The sequence below is a fragment of the Ciconia boyciana genome, chromosome 3 (assembly GCF_034638445.1).
Source record: "Ciconia boyciana chromosome 3, ASM3463844v1, whole genome shotgun sequence".
Lineage (NCBI taxonomy): Eukaryota > Metazoa > Chordata > Aves > Ciconiiformes > Ciconiidae > Ciconia > Ciconia boyciana.
In genome coordinates, this window is record NC_132936.1 from 72,632,694 (window position 1) to 72,651,882 (window position 19,189).

Sequence of the window (19,189 nt, forward strand, 5' to 3'; positions counted from 1 at the left end):
ATCTACCCATTTGCTACAGCGAGACAATTCTTGCCCCTAAGAAAGTTTATAAACTGAATAAACAAATTGGGAAGAATGGGATTACATATGCAGGCATGGAGGCTGAAATTACTTGCTTAAGGCCACGAAGCTAGTCAAGGATGGAGGTGGTAACAAGATGTATGCCTCCTGATATGCACTACAGTGCCTCAGCCACGAGACCAGGAGTTCTCAATCAGAGAACGTGCGCTGCTGGTGACAAACGATGGACTCAGCAGCTCTGTCTCCTCATCTTTTACTGGGCAAGAAAGAGGAGCAAGGACAGGTCTCCTCAAGACACCAGCTCCTCAAGACACCAGCTCCTCAGGAGCCAGCCAGCTCTAGTTACCAGCCAGCCAGCAGGAACATTCACGCCACCCTTCCTGCCTCCCCATCGTCATCACGGCAAATCCCCCAGGCATACAATCCCAACCCAAACACTATCTCACTACATCTCCCTTCTACTCTGAAAACCCATAAGAAGAACCAAAGCATGGCTTTCTCAAATAAGGTACGCATGTCCAGTTCTCCGCTTGCTTCTGACCCAGCTTCGTCAGACCTTGCTTCTGCTTCGCTGGGACACTTCATTCAGCACATGACCAACACACACGTGTGCCACTTCACAGCTCCTAGTCTGTGAGAAAACAATCTAATTCCTTTGCCAGTGAGGCACACAGCAGCATCCATCTACCAGCAAAGTTTCAAAAAAACCTTGAAAACAACCATGCAAGGCCACACTCTCTCTTCATTATTTTCTATCATGTCATTGTTATGCTTTAAATTGCTTTCCTCACACTGAAACCACTTCACCCATGAATTCAGACTCCTCTAAATGTACTAATTAAAATGCCTGGTCTCTCACATGACATCTGGCCTGAGAACAGTGGTAACTCCTGGTCACTAGGAGGAAAGGCAGTCAAATACACAGTTTTGTTATCCTGTAGGGTGGCCTTTTTGAGCAAAAGATAAGTAAATATTAATTACACAAGCTCTAAAAGAAAGGAAAAGACAGAGGGAGTTGCTACACTAGAGAATGAGTGTCAGAGCCTGCAAAGGAAATCAAAACAAATTGCAAGAGTCTTCAGCCACACAAATTAAAAAGTAGAAGCTAATAAAGTGAGGTCACCATAATATATTAAAGATGCAATTAAAAAACCAAAATACACAAGAGCTGAATGCGCTACTCTTAACAAATAGTAAATCAGGAATTTCAAAATCCTGGAAGAAAAAAAAACCAAAACACAAAGCGTGTATCAGCATTTAAAATAAGTTCCTCTTCTTTTGGTGCCTTGTATCTGAAAAGTATCAAAACTTGTGTTTAAGTAATGTAAGAGGAGTGGGGGAAAATCTGAGTGACTACAGGCTTAATGGTTTTCAAACAGATATTTAAGAAAAGAATAATTTAAAAAAATTTGAGATAAGTAAGAACTATAACCTCGGTCTACCAGAGGCAGGCTATGCCAGATACAAACCTTTCTCCAGTAAAGAAAATGTGACAACAACTCATCAATGTGGCCTTCAGGAAAAAAACCTGCTACAGCAATACATAGAAATGTGTTAGCAAGACTAGGAAAAAAAATGATTACATGATTACGAGAGAGGAGAATAGGCAGCTATGATAGGAGAACTATGGGACAGGAGAGAGGACCAGCCTGAGGGCTCTCATTTACTACTTGCTAAACAACCTCAGCAGAAAGACTGAGGAACACTGATGGAATTTATTGGTGATGCCAAAGTTTCAAAGCATTGCCAACGTGGAGAGGAACTAGGATATCACACAGGAAAAGCTGCTGTGGTGTTTAGGAGGAAATGAAGAGAAACAGAATGAAATTTATTACTAAACAGCCATTGCCATTGGAGATTAATGACAAAAATCTGACCTACAATTTGGAAACTTCATACTTGCAAACATCAGAGAAGAGTCTGGGAGCCTAGCAGTATTAAGTCAACCACAGAATGAGTGATGTACGGAAAATGAGGGAAAAAAAAAAAGGTGACTGAACTGCGGATAAACACCAGCAAGGTAAGACTGACTTTGCAGAGCTCTGTGCATGCACCTAGATTGAAGAAAGTGAATACTGTAACAGATGCAGAAACTAAAAAAGCAGACAGGCTGTGTTATAGGAATGGCAAGCCTATCATGAATTATAAACGATTAGAAAAGCTGTGCTTGTTTAGTTAGACAGACAGTATAAAATTATCACCTGAGAAGGAGAAGACTAAGCTGGAACACAGTACTACAGAACAAGAGTAAATGAATCCAAACTGGCCACGGAAACCCAGCTAGCTTACCAGCAGTAGAAGCAAGAGTTAAAAATCCTAGCTAGTTTCAAACTGGAGCTCAGTCATTTTAGGAAGGAGATCATCTGATATGCTTGTCAGATAAAGCAGAGAACTCAGCTAAATGGCTGATGATTTATAATCACATGTTCTTTTCTTCCTGTAAATTGCCCCTCATCATTCTGGATATCAACAACAGATTTGGGAACGTACATTTACAAATACATTTTGTTGCGAGGGAATGCCAACTGAATTTCTAACACTTTGTAGATTTATTTTTTCTTTAAAGGGAAGAAGGTAAAATCTCACACAAGACAGTCCATAATTTGGGAGCTTTTCTCTTCAAAATAGCACTACCTCTCCTTATTGGGCAAAACACCACTTTTTTATGACAAGTGTCATATTAGTTAGTATTCAATATTCAATAGTTCACGATCAATACCAACTTTAAGTTTTGAGTTTAGCTTTGCATAACTTACAAGCTCCCAAATTAATTCAACTCGGAAATACATGATACCAAAGTCAATGCTAGAATGCTTCCCGACACACAAAAACATTGAGGAGAGCTCTCTTTGACCCAATCTTCCTTCTGAAAAGCTTTATTTTGCAATGTATCCTGAAGATCAGAACCGTCAGAAGAAAAAGTTCCAAGAGATCTGCAGTGAAAACGTGGAGTCACTCAGAACTTTCTCAAGGACTCTGAACACACAAATATATAAGAAAAGTTTTGATTCTCATTTGTCGTAATAATTCATAAATTATTTCAAGACTGTTTTAAGCATTTTCTGCAAAAGAAAGTCATTTAAATAATTGTCACCTGACTTTCAGTTGCACCAATCCATAAGCAAGGGATGCATGATTTGCACCCAGATTATTTGTGACAAGGCAGTAAGCAAGCTCAGCTTTCAGGAACTTTGACTTCCTGTCAGTGAAGGAAAATGTGTTGTATGACATCTCGTCTCTGAAGACTTTCCAGCTTACTGGTAAGAAAATTTGCTAAGATTTTAAAAGCAAAGGGGAACAGGAGAAGATTTCTTTTTTTTCCACTTTACAACACGTGAAAGAAATGGAATTTACTTTCACCTCAGCAAATGTGAAGAAAGAAATAAAAAGGGCACCCGGGATGAGAATGGCATCACCATTCACAAGTGAACAGCAAAGATTCACAGACCTTCTAGCAGTAATGGTGCCTTATTTTGCAGTTTGTGGTACCACTGTGCCTTGTACTATTAGACCATGATTTTAAGAGCCTTGCAGCAATACTAACACAGTATCACCTTCCTCCTCAACACCCCACTGCCACAGTTGTGCTGAGCACAGCTGCCTGAGCAGCTGCACTATGAATGGGATCAGAGAAAACACTGTAAAGTTTTGAACATCCCTTATCTAGTTTGTAGCACACATGTTTCAGAGTAGGCCAGCAACACCTACGCTGATAATGCTGTCACCCACCTCGTACCATGAAACCTTAGCCTTGCTTTAACACTTCAAGCAAGAAAAAACCACATTGGTTCAAAGAGCAAAATATTGGAATGTAATCGCATTACATTTTGTTTCTTGTGAAAATAAGGAGTGAAGAAGTCAGAGGTGAAATAACACAAGGTAGAAAGACGCTGGACAGAATCTTAAAAAACAAGGCTCTCTGGAGGATCACCGCATGGAACCCCTTTCTAGTGGTATCAAGCAACAAAAAAAAAATTAAAAAAGAAATCCTTGAACTCAACATTTAAATGTAATATCACATGTACTACTGGTGCCAAAAGAAGTTTAGCCAAAGTATTTGGGCTTTACCGCCTTTTTAGGAAAAAGGCTACTACTAAGAACAGTTTGAAGTGTCTTATGATATTAAAAAAATCTAGTGAAGATTATTCACTTAAAACACATACAATTTTCATAAGGTCATTTATGAATTTGTTATACAATGTCTGCTCTGAGAGTATGTAAAACGGATACCCTTTGAAATACAACTCTGTAATTACTAAACATAGTTAGAGCAGCTAGCATCATTAGTTTATTCTAACAAGAGTACCAGCACAATAAAGAGTCAATTACTTAGCTTATAAAAGTTTACTGCTTCTACTTGAGTTTATACCGTTAAAAATGTGTGACAAAGTCTTTCCAGTTACACCAAGTGGACCAACTAAAGAAAGAAACAGAAAGTGAACCTTCTTAAGAAAGGCACCAACAGCTTGCAATAACCCTCCTGTCACCCGATACGACACCAGGAAAGACAAAGTCACACTTGTCCTTGCCTAGCACAGCATGCTCTCAGCGTTGAATGGGACATGCTTATTAGGAGTAGGAAAGAAAGCAACTGCCAAACATATAGCCCAAGCCTGAAAAACAAATTTAAGAAGGACTTTGGTTTAGGATTCCAGAAACATATTCATGCTTCACTTTTCTTCTGATTTACAACCACCCCATTCCTCAGCTGAAACACCTTCTAGGGATTAAAGAGATAGATGGGGCAATCTACTGAGTTGTTTATTGCAATAATTTCTGACACACTGACAAATATGACTCGGGAAAGCTCATTCCTTTACCTCTTTCATCCTTTAAGTCTTCAAAACACCTCTTGGGCAGCCTGCATTCACTCATTAAAAAAACCTAATAGTTCATCCTTTCTATTCACCTTAACAGAGTATTAAGAAACACTTTGACTGATGCAGAAAAGGAATGTGGAGTTTTAGAAGGTATTTTGTCACTCTAAGCCAACACAGGAGGAGGAACGAGCAACAGAGAGATGTGACATAAGAAGTCCTGATGATGTTAAATGTGTTAAGCATCAGAAATGATTACCTCTTCCTGAGCCGAGCACAAGACTCATCACAAGGAGTGACTAGCTGCATTCTGTGTTGATAAAGTTAGCAAAATTTCCCTGCCTTTTTTTGGTTTATTGATATCTACTTTCCTTTCTTAGCAAGGCTGCCTGCATACATGCCCACAGGAGTAAATGAGGATTGCAAAACACTTTGCCCTCACGGCATGCCTGAAAGGTGACAAGTTAGTGTGGGTTCTGTAGTCTAGTCCCCTCCGTTTCTGGGTGCAATTCAAGGCACCTCTCTCCAAGCAAACCTTTGTCCCTAGCGAGACATTTGAGGCATCAGCAACCAGAATAAATTCCATCTCCTTGATGCCTCTTTGCGCTCCTTCCTCTGCTCTCCCTGACATCAGGCACGCCTCCTGAAACCTACAGAACCTCTCAACATTTGTCTGCTTGAAAACTACACCAAGAATTTTTTTCCCCTTTGGAAACTATCACAAAAAAGAAAACTTAGGGTGAGCAGGATGGCAATACTGCTGTGACAAAGGCACATTTTCCTGTGCTTTGCCAGCTGCCTGTCAGTAGGCACTTGTCACCTCTTAGCCCTTTGAGTAACTAGCAAGTCTTTCTAGGACAAGGACTTTATTTTTCGTTCTGCATACATGCAGTACTTATGACGGGGACTCTTAACTGGCAGCAGTTACAGTGTGATTGAACCCATACACTATTTCCAAATCCTTGAGAAGTGTGTGTGTGTTTAAGAACACTCAAAACTGTTTTGTGAAATGTTTCTTTCCTACACTGCAGCATCTTATGTGGCAAAATATTATCAAGAACACTTCCCTCCTTAAATAGTGTGATTTTTGGAGTTAAAATTAAGTGTTTTACATATACATCATACATTGCGTTGGTCCAATCATGGGACTTCTGCTGTCAGAGAAACAAATACAACAATTCTTCGTTCACTTAAGGCAATCAGTCTAACCTACACATCCAGAAACCTGGTTAATGTTCTTGTTTACAAAAACTGCCATGACACTTCTGAAACAATGAAAATCTTCCTCGAAGTAATGGTGGCAAGCTACAGAGGAAAGAAAGATCAGGCACAGAGGTCATTTCAGAAGAGGACTGCCAGCAAATCAAAATACACTCCCCTGAACCATGAAAGAACACCACAAGCACGAGGAGAAATTTGTGCAAAATTAAAGCTTTAGAGAAGTGGGAAATTTATCCTCAGGGCTGCCAGTAAAAACTTCAGTTGCAATTTACACCAGGTGTGGCCTTCAGTATTAACCAGCTTCTGTGAATCAGCCATGAATTTGACATTCCTACATCAGAGGACAGTGATGAAGAACAAAAGGAGAATGAGAGAGGTTAACACCACAAAACAAAACAAAAAACCCCCAAAGAAGTAACTGCCTAAATACAGATAAAGATATATTGCCCCACTCAGTCATAGCACAGGACTCAGCCTAAATGCCAAGCTCCTTTCCCTGCCACTGCTGAGATGTCAGCTGTCCTTGCTGTTTAACAGTTACGGAGAACCACAAGCAAGTGATGTAGAATTGGTTAAACAGGCCAGTTTAGGCAACCTTTCATACCAAAGGAAAATGAAATGTCAGAAACAGACTTCAGGTTCCTGCCAAAGGGGCTAGAGATGTGTGAGACCGCAAAGCTCTGATAGCCACTGTGAAGGTTGGCACGTTCAACGTGCTGCAGTACCACACTTCCCGGGCCATCGGCACATGGCCCGGCTGTCGTGCAGTGCACGAGCCGCTCGCCGGTGCAGGGGCTGCTGCGCCGCGCAGCCATCCTCAAAATGCCACGCTTGCTCACAGCAAGGATGGGGGGAATTTGCAGGGAAACAGGCCCAAAGCAGTAAAAGGCTGAGAAGACAAACAAGTGCAAGCCACCCAGCGCTAGCCAAGACATTGCACTAAAAGTTCAGTGGCAAAACTTGTACCGAGAGAACTCAAAATTAGAGCAAAAAGACAGAGTTGTCAGTATGTAGCAACAAGGCTCAGGGAAGAGGGAATGGACAAGCTGAGCTAAAAGGCTTAGGCTATCCTGAACTTAATGAGGGCCTGTGATTCGCTTGGATACCTGAAACTGAAGCAGGGAATGCCTTCAATTACTGAGAGTTCACAACAGGACTCAATGGTTAAACTTTGTTTAGATTTTTTTTAAACCAGACTGTCTACATCGCTGTTAACCAGCCCTACTGGAAAGGCACAGCACACTGCAATTCCAGCTGCAGGGCAAGCGGAGAAACAGGCAATGCAGGCCAGAGAGAGAAAGTAAGGTTTAAAAATAAATTTAAAAAGAACATTTTGGGAGGATTTTTTTTTGCCTTGGCCATGGCACACGGTCACACAGTTGGGTCTACACAACAGATTGGTTTTTCGCTGCTGGCTGTCCCAACTCACCCTCCCCTGCACCAGCTCCGGTGTTTTTGTGACTCTGGGCTGAACTGCTTCTGTGTTAAGTCAGCAGAAAACTAAGCCAACAAAAAGGGCAATAGGTTTCTGCCAGGATGTCATGCAAAAACAGTTGAGCAGAGGCTGAGAAAGTAGACAGGCTTAGCTGCTCTGGCAATGCAGGCTCAGCCTGATTAGCTAGTGCATCCACAGTAGCTTTACTAGCACTTTAAAGCTCCAAATGAGGCTATAATATTATAAATATTTATTTCAGCAAAAACACCATCCTATGTGGCATTATCTCATCTTCCCCCTGTCGCACATATAACCGTTTGCCCAGCCACTGTCTGTGAGGGGAAGGAAGGGGATTTTTTTGTTGTAGTTGTTTTCAATCAGGACCAACTCTCCAGTTTAGCTGATCACGTGTCTCTATAAACAGGTGTGCTGGCAAGTAAGGGGTTGCACAGGACTGGGAACAAGCAGCTGGAGGAAGGAGGCTGCTTAAGCCAGGACAGAAAATAAAAAATATCTATATTTGTGAAACCGTGGTGCAAGTTCAGGCTATACTATTCTCCTTAGTACTGCCTACACACTTAGCAGGAGGTTCCACTCTAAAATAACTATGGCTTAAGTAAAAGTTAAAATAATAAATAAAATAATAAATATATAAAATAAATACATAAACATATTATATATATCATATATATGTCATCATCCCATCTCACAGTGAGTGAGCTAGCATACATACATTAAGATATTTATTCTACTCTACAGGAAATAAATTTAATTGCAGACCCTGTCACAGATTTCTTATGTTCCTGCTTTGCATGCAGCTGCACAAGGCTGAGCGCCAATCTCGTAACTCGTGGTCCCTAAAATGCCTCTCCTGGCCACGCAGTTCTGCCATTTACCTTGCGCTATTTCCAGCACCTCTTGGACTCTTTCATGAGCCTATGCAACTAACCTACATGGCAAAACATGAACTGCAGTCGCTCATACAAGAATCTGAGTGCCAGATCCAATGTGAGGAAAGGATGAACTGCACGAGAACAGTGGCAAAGGAGAAACGTGGAGCAGTGAAAATTTTTACTTTTAGCAAGAGTAACTAAACTCGTTCAGCTGGTTACAGAACTGCAGCATAGCTATCCTGCATTCCTCCTGTTTGAATTAACTACAGGATCAGCTTTCCCCACCGACTTTCAACAGCAGTACGGGGTTCAGGCACACACCACACCAAGCAGAATGCGGTGGAGTTTCTTGCTAACTGCTTTGCTGTCTAGCTTCACAAGGCATTGGGCTCTCTGCCTGTATGGACGTGACCTCAATGTGGGCTGGTGCACATTTGTAGCTGTCATTTTAGACTTCAGTTGTGTAGGGTAGGATAGGACAGTATTTAATAAACCATCAAGTGCTGCATGTTGTCTCTGCCCATGTGCTCTGACTAGTTACCAGAAACAACGTATTTTTTTGAAACATCAAGCTTACAGCAATTGCAACCATTATAACAAGCATTTACACTCATGACTATCTGTAAAGTCTATTTAAGTTGGCCACTCTAGGAACTATTGCTTTGAATAATCTAACAAGGATCTAAAAATCATGCTGAAGTTCTTTGCTCAGCAGAGAGAAGGCAGTCTCATTTTGAGGCCAGTTTCATGGGGATTTCTGTTCTGTAGAATAAAATCTGAACAAGAGCCTTTAGCTGGCAACACACAAAGGTCTTCCTCTATTGCAGCTACACCGCTTTGTCTCCCAACAGAGAAACTGGGGCCAAAGACCAACAAAGCAAAAAACAGTGTTAAAGACAAACAGGTGGATAAGACAAAAAAAAGGCATGAAATGCAAGGATATGCTTCTCTCAGTGCCTGAGGGAAGCACTGAATGGAGGGGAATCCAAATCCAAGGAGATACTTTTTGGGCTCCAAAACCTGGATCAAGACTCAAGACTGCTGCCAACCTACTTCCCCTCAGATGATGCAAAACAGACTTCCCACTTGACAAGATTGCTCACTGCAGAAACAAAGTCACTTCACCCAGCCTATTAAAAATGTTAGCTACCCTAAATGCTTTTGCTCTTCATTCCACAAAGCCATAACACAACAAACATGGCTTAATGACATGCTGATTCTGGTATCATTGAATACATGTATTCAGAATGCAAAATGTTCTTTCTTTGAATAGATGTTTGATTATTAGAGGGAAATGAACAGACCCTTTAACTGTACAACAGTAACACTGGAGAAAACAACCCTTTTCCTTGACATGATCATGCATTTTGAAAAGGAAACACAAACACACAACACATGCTCAGACTACCTTGAAAACCTCATGTTTCACCACCTTAACTGCAATGCTTTATTTTCTTACACAGGTCAGCATTTCCCTAGTTACTCCTACCTAAACATAAGAAGTGAGAGCAGAATACTGAATCAAACCTTTCCCAAGAACGCTCTTGCTAACAAAATATTACATGCAAATGTCCAACAATCTTTGCAAATTATATTGCATCAGAAGGGTGGAGGTTAGCAAAACTGACTCTAGGAACTAACACTGTTAATAATACCCTAACAAGGATCTAAAAATCATTGTGTGCACTTTGCTGCTCCATTTAAAAAATAAACAAAAAACAAAGGATGGAGAACATTTCTTCTAGCACAGAATGCTTAGGGAGATCAGAAACTTACTTCTATAAAGATGAACAAGCAAAAATAAGAAAATAGAAAATCAATAAATATTCTTTAAAAAGAAAAAAGCCCTCAAGATAATGAAATACACATAAATAGAATTTCTACCTGTTCAAACTTTTTGTTGTTATTCAGAGAATACCAAAGTGACATATTTTTTTAGGTTTTTTTTCAAAGTCAGTATGATCCACAACAGGTTTTAATCCTTTATTTTTTGTTGGTATTAATTTTTGTTACTTTGTAAGATTTCTGTAAGAAGATATCCCTCTAACTTCTTGTTCACTAGTCAACAACTTTGTATAAGAAACCTTTCTATTATCTATCTGTAAATATACCGGTTGATTCATATCATAATAAAAAGTATATACATTCCATAACAATGCAAACAACTCCCCCATCCTTTCTACGATTACCAGTGAATTTAAAAAGAAACAGTATTTTCAAGTAATTTGGTTCTCTTTATATAATTTACAGCACTATGTAGGTATGACATAAGCATATACATAAGTGTTTCTCTGCTAGTTTAAGGGTGCTAGCATAAGAAACCTCATGTTTCATATTATTGACTTCTTCAAAAGCATTGTTCCACAGGTACTCAAAGTTCAACTTTAGGATTAACATAAGCCAACCTGGGTGTTCAGGACACAGAAGAGAATGGCTGCAGCAGTGCAAAGGCATTACTACTGCAAAGTAGCAACACCCCTTCCATTTTATTAATTCTAAAGTTTAAGCACACACAACAATTTTTATAAAAACTAGCTCACCATTCAGTCACAAGTTTATTTTGCCTGCAGCTGTAACAGTAAGTTCTACATGTCTATTGTTGCTTGTGCAGGCTGAATTTTTAATACAAAAAGAGTCTGCCCACCCACATGCTTTCATGGGAACATGAGGGCCTCATGGTGAGGTTTTACACTGCAGCTGGACCAACCTAATGGCTCACTGCCACCAAAATAAGGCAGTCTTACTCTTTCTTCTACCACCTTCCCTCTGCTGTGCCTCTGCACTGGCTCAGGGACATCTGACCCCTGATTTGGCTGAGTTTGCTGAATTGGCAGAGAAATAATTCAGCAGGAAAAGGGAATGGTTTCTGTCCGTTTATCAAGAGAGGTCAGATGAATACTAATACAAGGAACTACAGGACACTTTCAATGCAATCCAGTCGTTTAACTGGCTCAGCCATCTTGTGGAATCTCAAACAAGGTGACAGGAACACTTGAGAAAAAGGGCAGGGTGAGAGAAGAAGTGCTTTGGGTTTTTTACATGTTCACTTTAAGATTATTTAAGATTATTATTAATATTAGCATAAAATGAAGTAGCATTCTTACCTTTCATTGCTATTTTATCCATTCACTTACATCACTGTTTGCCAACTTACCAACAAACCATAATATAATAAGCAAAATAATTACTTACCTACAAATCCTTTCTCTCCAACTAATTTAAGGGCAATTTTATCTGCCAAAACAGAAGAATTTCCATGTGCAATGTTAGCAAAAGGTCCAGCATGAACAAATACTGGTGTTCCCTGAATGATAAAAAATATATCATTAATTTAATGGATAGTTAAGAACACAAGCTCAATACTCTTGCAGACTAATCAGATTATATATAAATCAAAAGCACATATAACGAGTAAGCACTGTTAGATAATTTGGGGGGGTTAGGTACATCTCAGGTGCTTGAGACCCCATTCACTGACAGGCCTAGATGTCAGAACCTGCTTAATTCACAGAAAGGTAACGGGCAGCAGTGCAACCCGTAGGTAACTTACACAACTTCTCACCCAACCTTGTATTAATGTTTCATGTTTCCACTGCCCTAATGCTGTGGCGTGCTACTCTGGCACATGTACTACAATCAGCACTAAGTGCATTGCTGCAGATGGTACACAAAGAGCCCAAGTCCTGCCCTGCTCCATCCCTTACTGCTCCTGTTTTCCTCATTGATTGTAATTGCCATTCCTGTGCAGGCAAAGTAGCCAGTGGAAGCAATGAGGGACTAGAGTCAACGGTTAAGGAGCTGGAGAGGGAGAAGGGAAGTGACATGGCTGGGGTGCAGTGGGGACACTGACATACAATGGAAAAGTATTCACTGCTGCTGGCTGAGCGCCTGGGAGCCCCGGGTACAGAGCTGAATTCCCCTACGCTAGACACCATACAAACACACAAGGGAAGTAGACTCTGTAGCGGGGAGCAATCTAAAACAGCAAAAGGACAGGCAAGGAGTTAACAAAGTAATTGCATAGGGAAATTTGTCAGATAGCAAATCTCAGCTTCCCTGTTACTTTTTTGGCAGGCATCACAAGGAAAGGAGAAATGAGAAAATTAGCATCTACAGAAGGGGATTAGGATTAGGTGAGCTATATCAACTGCTATCTTTTCTCCAAGTCAGAATACACAATCAGACGGATGTCACTTCAGCTGTCTTACTATAAAATACTTAAGCAAACAAATCCCCATTGTTGTGTTAACTCTTTTAAAAAAACCCCAGCTGGTTAAAGAAAAGGTAAGCAGACAACTTCAGATTATCTCCATCAATGTTCTTCATGCATTCTGTATTAGGAGCTATTGCCAACCCTTAAAATTTTGGGCAAGCTACTGGGCAATCTTCCTCAATTTTTGATCAGAAACACCAATTGAGGAGGACAGTGTTCCGTGGATCAGTTGCAGGCCACATCCAACAGCCCCATGAACCACAACTTGGAAAATATTAACCATACAATAAGAGCTGGTTGCTCCCCCCGCCCCAGTGTCTTAGGAAAAAAACCTACATAGACAAACATTTTCAAGTTTTCCATAAAACACCAGAACAATTGGATTACAGTAGTGAAATACTTGCTACTATAGAAAACAGATTTTCCTGTTTCAGTAACACTGAATACAAATCATATAAAATATATCAACAACAAGCATCTGTTCTTATTGCTTCCCTTACAAGTAATTATACATAATTGTTTTGTTCAGAGCAAAGACAAGTAACTTTTTATCCACTGGCACATCAAACTTCAGGCTTGTTTTAATAAAACAGGGGATTTTTTTTTTTTTTTAACCAAGAATGGAAAAGGAGAATATTTATACACGTGGGCAGAGGATATTCTCCAAAAACTAGACAATTAAGCTAAAGCCCAAAGACAACCCTGCCTCATACACGTTAGAGAAGAAACAGTGGAACCGAAGCAGAAAAAGTAAATAAACCAGAAATCATACCCTGTAACAAAAGGAATGATGCAGATTATTATCATCATAACACACTAACTTCATAGTGTTTACTTAGGATTTTTTTTTCTTGTTTTCTATCTGCTAATGACCACATACTGCAATATCAATTGGGGTTTTATATATTTATGCAAAAAATTTAACTTGAACTACGTACACCTTCAAAGTTTCTCATAGTATTTAGGCATCAATCTAATGGGAGGTGCTGTGCAAAATAAAAGATTACCCCATCCCAAAGAGTTTGTAACTTACACAAAATAAAATGCAAACCACTTCCACCAACCTAAGTTTAAGTTTTACTTCCTTCCTTCCTTTTACCTTAACCCAGTCTTTACCCTTCTGGCATTCAAATAAACAAGACTGCAGTTTTCAGCTACCTGATTGAAATCCATGGGATTTATTCTGATTTGTGTTTTATCACTCACTAGGTTTAATTTTACTCTTCCAAGCCCTTAATTTCTTGTGGCAAGCTCTCATCTGAGGGCTGCTCTCATCAGAGCCCAGTGCACACATGGGCAGATGTGAAGTATAGGAAGCACAACCACAGATGACGAGGGCAGCCCAGCCCATACTGTGGCAGCTATGCAGAGAGGGGGCCAGAAGCATCTCCCACAACATTCCCTGGGCAATTGTGCTTCCAAGAGTTCATCCACACAACATGGATGGGAAGGAAATTTGGATTGTGGGGTCCAACATCCAGAATATTGGTAGCCAAGAGTCCCCCTGCCACTAACTTGAAATCCAAACACACTACTAAACCACTGGCATGGACAGATGCTCCCCTGGAGCTCTGAAATCCACCAGAAGAAAAGGAGGAGTTACTTGAACGGTCTTTTTGCAAGGGCAATCCCTGGAAGAAAAATACAGTCTAGGTACTGAAGGGAGTGAACTCCAGCAGAACCTTGGGAGCCTCAGGCACACCCTGGAACACGGACAACAATGTCTTCTCGGGCCAGCTTCAGTAACTCTGTGTCAGCCCATCCGTCCCACTCTGCAGAGTGCCACTTATTTTCGTTACACTCTTAATAAACTATATGGAGAAACAAACATTGGCACAGGGATGCATTCTGCTGACTGTTTTCAGTACAGGAAATTTTATTATCCAAGTGTAGTAAAAGAAAATAAATCCAGAATGCCAATAAATATCTGAAGTTATCTGGCTGCTAGATGGATGTTTATAATACTTATTACCATCCTCCCCTCATCTTTACTGTGAGTGGCACTTTAAATGTAACACGAGCAGACCATCCCTGAGCAGCCAGCCTGTGACTACAAAGAGCTGTCCCATAGAGCAGCTGCTCTGTTACACATGGTATAAATAAAAGCTAAACATTAAGGGGTCGGTTCATGAGGGAACAAATCTGTCATGACAAACATGGATAAACACTATGAAATCATTATGTACATTTCAAACAAAGTCATCTCGATTCTGCAGCATTGGATATAAGTTCTACTGAAGCCTACAGTTATTGTAGGTGGAGTGCCCCATGTTTCCCATTTTGAGATTTTACTGTCGTTCCTGCATATGAAACACTGTCAATCACTAACGCCTTGAGGCGGCATTTCTGGTGACAGAGTAGCAGGGTTGTGATGGAAATCAACCCACCAAGAAACCACTTTAAAACCCAACAAATTAAAATACACACATCATTCACGTATGAAAAAAAGCACTGACACAAGTTGCCAGTTCAGTTCCACGCAGGGCTGGCATTCAGTCATTTTTGATTTATGAACTTCTAAACCTCTTCTCCAGTGCACGCAGACACCCATATAAAGCCGGTGCAAATCTACAGAGTAAGTTGTCCTTCTCCCCTTTCACAGGCCCTTAGAAGCAACTCCTCAGACCTCCACAGCTTAACACAATACCCATCCACAGGCCCGATCACAGAGGAGTGAAGCCCACAGGCCCGATCACAGAGGAGTGAAGCTATCTCTGCAATGGCTACTTTCAGCTGCTGCTAACCACAGACACTATCACTTACAAATTATGCCAAATTAACCATCAGTATCAGCTGGAAGTCACCCAGAAGGTCTCCTGCTCTACCTCCTCAGACAGTCTTTTTGCCATTCCCCAATACCAAAGTGATCTGGAAGACCTGCTTTGGTGAACAGTTTCATTCCTACTTGCAGGACAGGTCCACAGCACAGTCTGAGCTGCATTTGTGTTCTGTTTAATAATATTATTCTGGTTTTTACACCACCAGCATGCTGTGGACACTGGATGTCCGTGTCACAGGATCATTTCTGATGTTACTGTTGTCAAGTCGTGCTGCTGTCGCTAAAGGTCTTTACACTTGTATTGAGAATTTGTTCTCCCTGAAAGGATTAGGATTATGTTGCCCAATTACTGTTGGTAGCCTCTTTGGAAACTTAAGAGGTCCCTCTTCTTTTGGATGCTACTTATTAGGATTATTTCAAGTGTAATTTAGGCTTCAGTTCACTTCATTTCTGGTTTGCAAGAAGAAAGGTTTGCAATTCACACACTCGTTAGAAATATGTTGTTCCCTATAGCAGAAGAGATGTTACTACATCCACCACCTCAGGGTACACTAGGATTGGTTTGGCTTAAAATCTGTCATGCTGGAGGGCTCTCAACTCACAGGTGAATTGCTGAGCTACACTCAAGTGTGCAAGGCAAAATATCTTCCTTGTTCCCCTCCCTCCTTTTTTTTGGAAAAACTGAAGCTATTAAAATTAGCACCTCTTAAAGCTATTAGCATGAATAATTAAAAATAATGAAAGGTATTTATTCACAAAATGGGACATGACACAAGCTTGAGGCTCAAGAACAGCAACAATGGCATGGGCAGTAACAGAGTAGGCCATTGCATTCCTACACAAGGGCAACGACACAGTCCAAAAGGCACACACCAGCCAAAGCACAGCACTATCTTGGAAAAGATTTAGATAAGCTGGAGATTTCCATTCTTGGATAGGTGACTCATATTAGCCTGCAAGCCAACAGGTATTCAAAGGGTGACAAAAGTTAATCTTTGAGACTCAAATGGCAGGAGTGGAGCACGAAATAGTCTTCTGAGCTGCTTTAGTTTGCTGTTTTAAAAATAACTTTGTAAGAAGAATTTTTGGGAAAAATATCCTTGGGTACTGCGGTCAGGGTCCTCCTAACAAGCAACAGTATTTGATGAAAGTTGGCAGATGTTTCAGCCATAGCATAGATTAGACTAGAAAAGAATACCACATAAAAGGCAGGAATTTTATTGCATAGAAATGCAAATATAAAGAAATGCAGCAAAAAAAAAGCGCATGCAAGTCCCAGAACCAAATGCCTATTGATCAAAAGAAACCCTTCTGACATTTATAATTGTCTTTTAGAACACTACAACAAAACCACATTATTTTCCAACAGATATGCAGAGTGCGAATAGAGTGACGCAGACCAAACACTCAGAATCAAAGCTACCTTGCCACTGATACTTAACGCACACAATGTTATCCAAGTGGCAATTTAATACAAGGTTCTGGCCATGACATTCTTGATCCTACATGACCTGCAGCTTCTGCGAGTGGTTGTTATATTAAATTCTGACACACATATATTCTTCATACAGCCACATGAAAGAACAAACGTTCTTTCCAGGAGAAAATAACTAAGATGGCTATAGTAAAATAACATAGACGTAAATCTATTTTTCTAATATTCCCCGAGAGTAGGAAGCTGTCCCTATCCAAACACAAAAGCAAAAATGTACTTATCACTTTGACATGCTGCAGAAAATGAGACATTTTTACCAACTGGGGATTGCACTGGTGTCTTTCCACATTCCTCAACTTTTCACCATCCCAGGAATTGTTGAAATATTCCAGCTATGTAATTTGAATGGTCAAACTTTCAATAATATACATTAATTTTTCTCCAAATGCATTTGTTTTCAAAACGGCTTCATTATTTCCCCATTTTTCTTCCTCCCTCTCCCCATGAATATTGCTCATCATTCAGCTTACTATTGAAAAGGCAATACTAGACTGCCCAGTCACAAAGTCAGGTTGCACTAATTCTGCATTCTTTGAGCTGTTGGAAGAAAGCTCACTAGAGTAAGTGTAAAACATTCCTCTCGTAGGCCAGCAACGCTTCACTCAAGTCCCTGAAGGCACTATGGCAAGATAGGGTGGCTGAGAGCCGTCTTTTGAAAAAGTGTAAACAGGCAAAAGGACCCTCCTGTGTTTCTGAACGGCCCAAACTATAATACAGAATAGAATGGTCTCAGCGAAGCATCTACTTTCCACTCAAAATGCGGGGCTGTGGGAATCATTATGGGAACATACATATAAAGGAAATACATAGAAAGGAAGCCTCCCTAGAAGAGCAAGATAGGAAACAGAAGGAAGTCTATTACTTGGAAGCCCAACCTGCCTTCCAGTGTGTTCAGAAGCAGTTCAACAGTGCACTGCAGCTTGTTTGCAACACTAGGCAAAATTATGACTAAAGCCAGAGTCTCAAAGAAAGGAAAAAACCCCACAAAAAAGGTATAAATGCAGGTAGAGTTGATTAGTTAACATACACAAATGAACATTTGCTAAAATGCCTTTATGGATTCGACCCTGGCTTGAACCTTGAAAGTTAAGCATGGTTGCTGGAGAGAAGCATGACAAGCACAATATGGAATTTGAAAGCTGGAAAAGGGCAGGCATCATAAGCCATACTCACCTCTAATGTCTGCATTAGTGTGGGCTTAATTGCATCTTTCATCAAAACTGCCAAAGCACCTGTTACTCCCTAAAAAACAAAAGAGTCCACATTTTAAGGAAGTCAATTCCAAGGTGCCACATTTCTGCGTTACACTTAAGCTTACAGTTAAAACAGGGAAAAAACCTTACACTTCAAAGGAGAAAAAGAAAGTGTGCTCATAAACCATAATGGCAGTGTCACAGTGTTGCATAAAGAACTTATTTAGATGTTACCTCAAGACTTCTAACATACGGTATTTACAGAGTGTGCCAGAAATAGTAATGATTTTGCTCTGAATACACTTAAAAGGCAGCAGGTAAATATTCTTCCTATTTCATGGAGAGACCAAAACCAGAGTTATTAAGTGATCAGCATGAGGATGTTCATGGGAACAAAAGACAAAGTGGCAGCAAAGGCCACTGAGACCTGAGAAAGCAAGAAGGCAGGAACTTGCTAAAACTGCCTAAAGAAACGACAGATGTATTTCTTTTATGACAGAATCAATAGCATGAATCAATAGACAGCAACAACCAGAAAAGGTATTTTTCAAGACTTGTACAAATATATATGTAATAGACACAGGATGAAAGCAGACACAGAGTTGACTAGGAGTAGATAATGAATACATCACGAGATTAAGGTAGAGGTGCCTTACTGTGATGATGAGAGGACAAAAGGAGCTGTGTGAATTGCTGCATTTTGGTTGTAAAAAAATCTTACTCCTCCCTAAGAATTTTGCTGGCTATTAAGTATAAATTTCACACTGACTGAGTTTAAAATAAGAGAAAGTCATGACATCCCTCTACACTAAAATCCAATGCCCATTTTAGAAAAAACTGGCTATAGTGTGCACAGCACTATCAAACTATATGCAGAGTGCTATCTAGAAACCACAAGCATATATTTCAATTTATTCCTAAATTACTTTGATTTTGAGAAGAAAATGTGTTGTCTTTTGAAAGAACTAGATCATGGATAGAAAAAATGCAGTAGTGTTATAAGCAGTGGCTCATATCAAACTCTGTGAAAACTGGAATGACAGACAGATAAGAGACATGAAAGTACGCGGTCATTACATAAGTACAGTATTTTATACTAATTCAAGTCTCCCCTTTCTGAGC

The 19,189-nt window shown here is 40.2% G+C and overlaps 1 protein-coding gene across 3 annotated transcripts in view; it reads right to left on the reverse strand.

The window, feature by feature from the left end:
- MTHFD1L (methylenetetrahydrofolate dehydrogenase (NADP+ dependent) 1 like) overlaps nucleotides 1-19,189 on the reverse strand; it is a 160,970-nt gene that overhangs the window by 82,281 nt on the left and 59,500 nt on the right. For all 3 annotated transcript variants that reach the window (XR_012041534.1, XM_072856110.1, XM_072856109.1), the window contains 2 exons: nucleotides 18,048-18,116; nucleotides 11,580-11,691 (listed from right to left, as the gene is read on the reverse strand). Coding sequence is in view for 2 of the 3 variants with exons in the window: in XM_072856110.1 (XP_072712211.1) it covers nucleotides 11,580-11,691; nucleotides 18,048-18,116 (181 nt within the window). In the remaining variant the exon portion in view is untranslated. The remainder of the gene's footprint in view (nucleotides 1-11,579; nucleotides 11,692-18,047; nucleotides 18,117-19,189) is intronic.